The following is a 1,658-nucleotide window of genomic DNA, read 5'->3' as shown; positions in this document are numbered from 1 at the left end:
TAGATAAGAACTAGAATGAGTAATAGATAACGACTAGTACTAGTACTAGGACAAGGTGCTGACGGTACCTGGTGTACTTTTGGATCCCGATCTCCTTGGGGATGGACAGAGGGAGGATGAAGAGGAGGCACACGATGAAGAGGGCGAAGCGCTGGTCGGTGTACCAGTGGTACGGCACGAGGGCCTCCGAGGAGCCCGTCACCGTCCCGTACAGAGACACACACACTGAGGACACAGTAGAGGAGCGACTCACCGTCCTGCACAGAGCAATACCTTTGTGTGATAGAGACTGACGGTGTGCAGAATGTTTCAAAGACACATCATATGGATAACACACACACACACACACACACACACACACACACACACACACACACACACACACACACACACACACACACACACACACACACACACACACACACCGAGACACAAACACCCACACGGGGACACACCCCCACCCACAGTCTGTGTTATGCGTGTGCTGAGGGGCAGACCCACGTTTCTCCAGCTGGTCCTGGACCACCACCAGGAAGGCCACGGAGATCATGAAGAGGTTGAAGCAGAAGCAGACCTCACAGAGCTTGCCGGTGGCAGCGCCGCACACCTCCCGCACCACGTCCTGGTAGCTGTCCTTCCTGCTGACGGACGCCGCGTAGCCCAGCACCACAAGACCGCTGATAAGGAAGACCAGGGACACCTGGGGGGGGGGGGGGGGGGGGGAGGGGGAGAATTCATCAGAATTCAAGCGTGACCATGCCAGACAGGCCTTTCATTAGTACCATGATGAGAACTGACGCTCACTTTCACACCAAGGAGAGAAAACATGTGGATCGGAAGTTGTACACACACACACGCGCGCACGCGCACGCACACAGACACACACACACACACACACACACACACACAGGCACACACGATATTTAAGTTTATGTTAAACTTCATTTTTAGTTGATTTTTAAGACGTTGTTAATGGACATTCAATTTGAAGGGGTAGATCGGCCACGCAGATCGGCCATCACGGTTCCTATTCACACAGCGCATCATCACGTATCGATACAGTGAGACATGCAATGGCCTGCTGTAGCTCTACCATCTCCACGCTGATGGCGATGTTCACTCCGCCGGCCTTCTGGAAGGCCCAGGGGAAGTTAAGGAGTCCAGCTCCCAGGGCGGACTTCAGCATGATGAAGATCGCGCCGAAGGAACCGAGCCGGGGCGGGTCGGCGTGGGACGCGGACCGGGCCAGCAGACAGATGCTCTCCCGAGCGAGCTCCTCCATCGTTTATCAGAACTACGATTATAAATCACCTGGATAGGACCGTCAGAAAGACTGCAGAGCGCTTCAGGGAGGACTGAGAACTGGAAACATCAGGTTACAAAAATACACCTAAGAGGTTCCATCTTAGAGTGGTTCAGTCCTTCTTCCGGGAACCCAAAAAATGCCAGGCGACTTAGTCTAAATGCAAGCAAATATATGTAGGGATGTATATAGGGTTGTTTATAGTAATATAGTAATATATATGAATATATAGGCCTACAGCCGCACACTCTCAGAAGCTGGTTTGGCAGAGACCCGAGCGCCGCGCGCCCAGTCCCTAGAAGTAGTCCTAGAAGTACCACCCACCCCCCCCCCCCCACCCGCCTCCCCCCACCAC

The 1,658-nt window shown here is 53.6% G+C and overlaps 1 protein-coding gene across 1 annotated transcript in view; it reads right to left on the bottom strand.

Annotated features, from left to right (window-relative positions):
• The window catches only part of LOC130404083 (putative sodium-coupled neutral amino acid transporter 8), a 6,276-nt gene extending 4,994 nt beyond the window's left edge, over positions 1–1,282 (bottom strand). Inside the window, exons 1-3 of the mRNA XM_056608694.1 lie at positions 1,094–1,282; positions 502–700; positions 69–225 (exon numbers count right to left, since the gene is read on the bottom strand). Coding sequence (XP_056464669.1) covers positions 69–225; positions 502–700; positions 1,094–1,282 — 545 coding nt within the window. The remainder of the gene's footprint in view (positions 1–68; positions 226–501; positions 701–1,093) is intronic.
• Between the last annotated feature and the right edge of the window lie 376 nt (positions 1,283–1,658).

The sequence above is a fragment of the Gadus chalcogrammus genome, chromosome 14, assembly GCF_026213295.1.
Source record: "Gadus chalcogrammus isolate NIFS_2021 chromosome 14, NIFS_Gcha_1.0, whole genome shotgun sequence".
Taxonomy (NCBI): domain Eukaryota; kingdom Metazoa; phylum Chordata; class Actinopteri; order Gadiformes; family Gadidae; genus Gadus; species Gadus chalcogrammus.
Note: the sequence above shows the minus strand (reverse complement) of the source record. Positions and strands in the feature narration are given on the sequence as shown.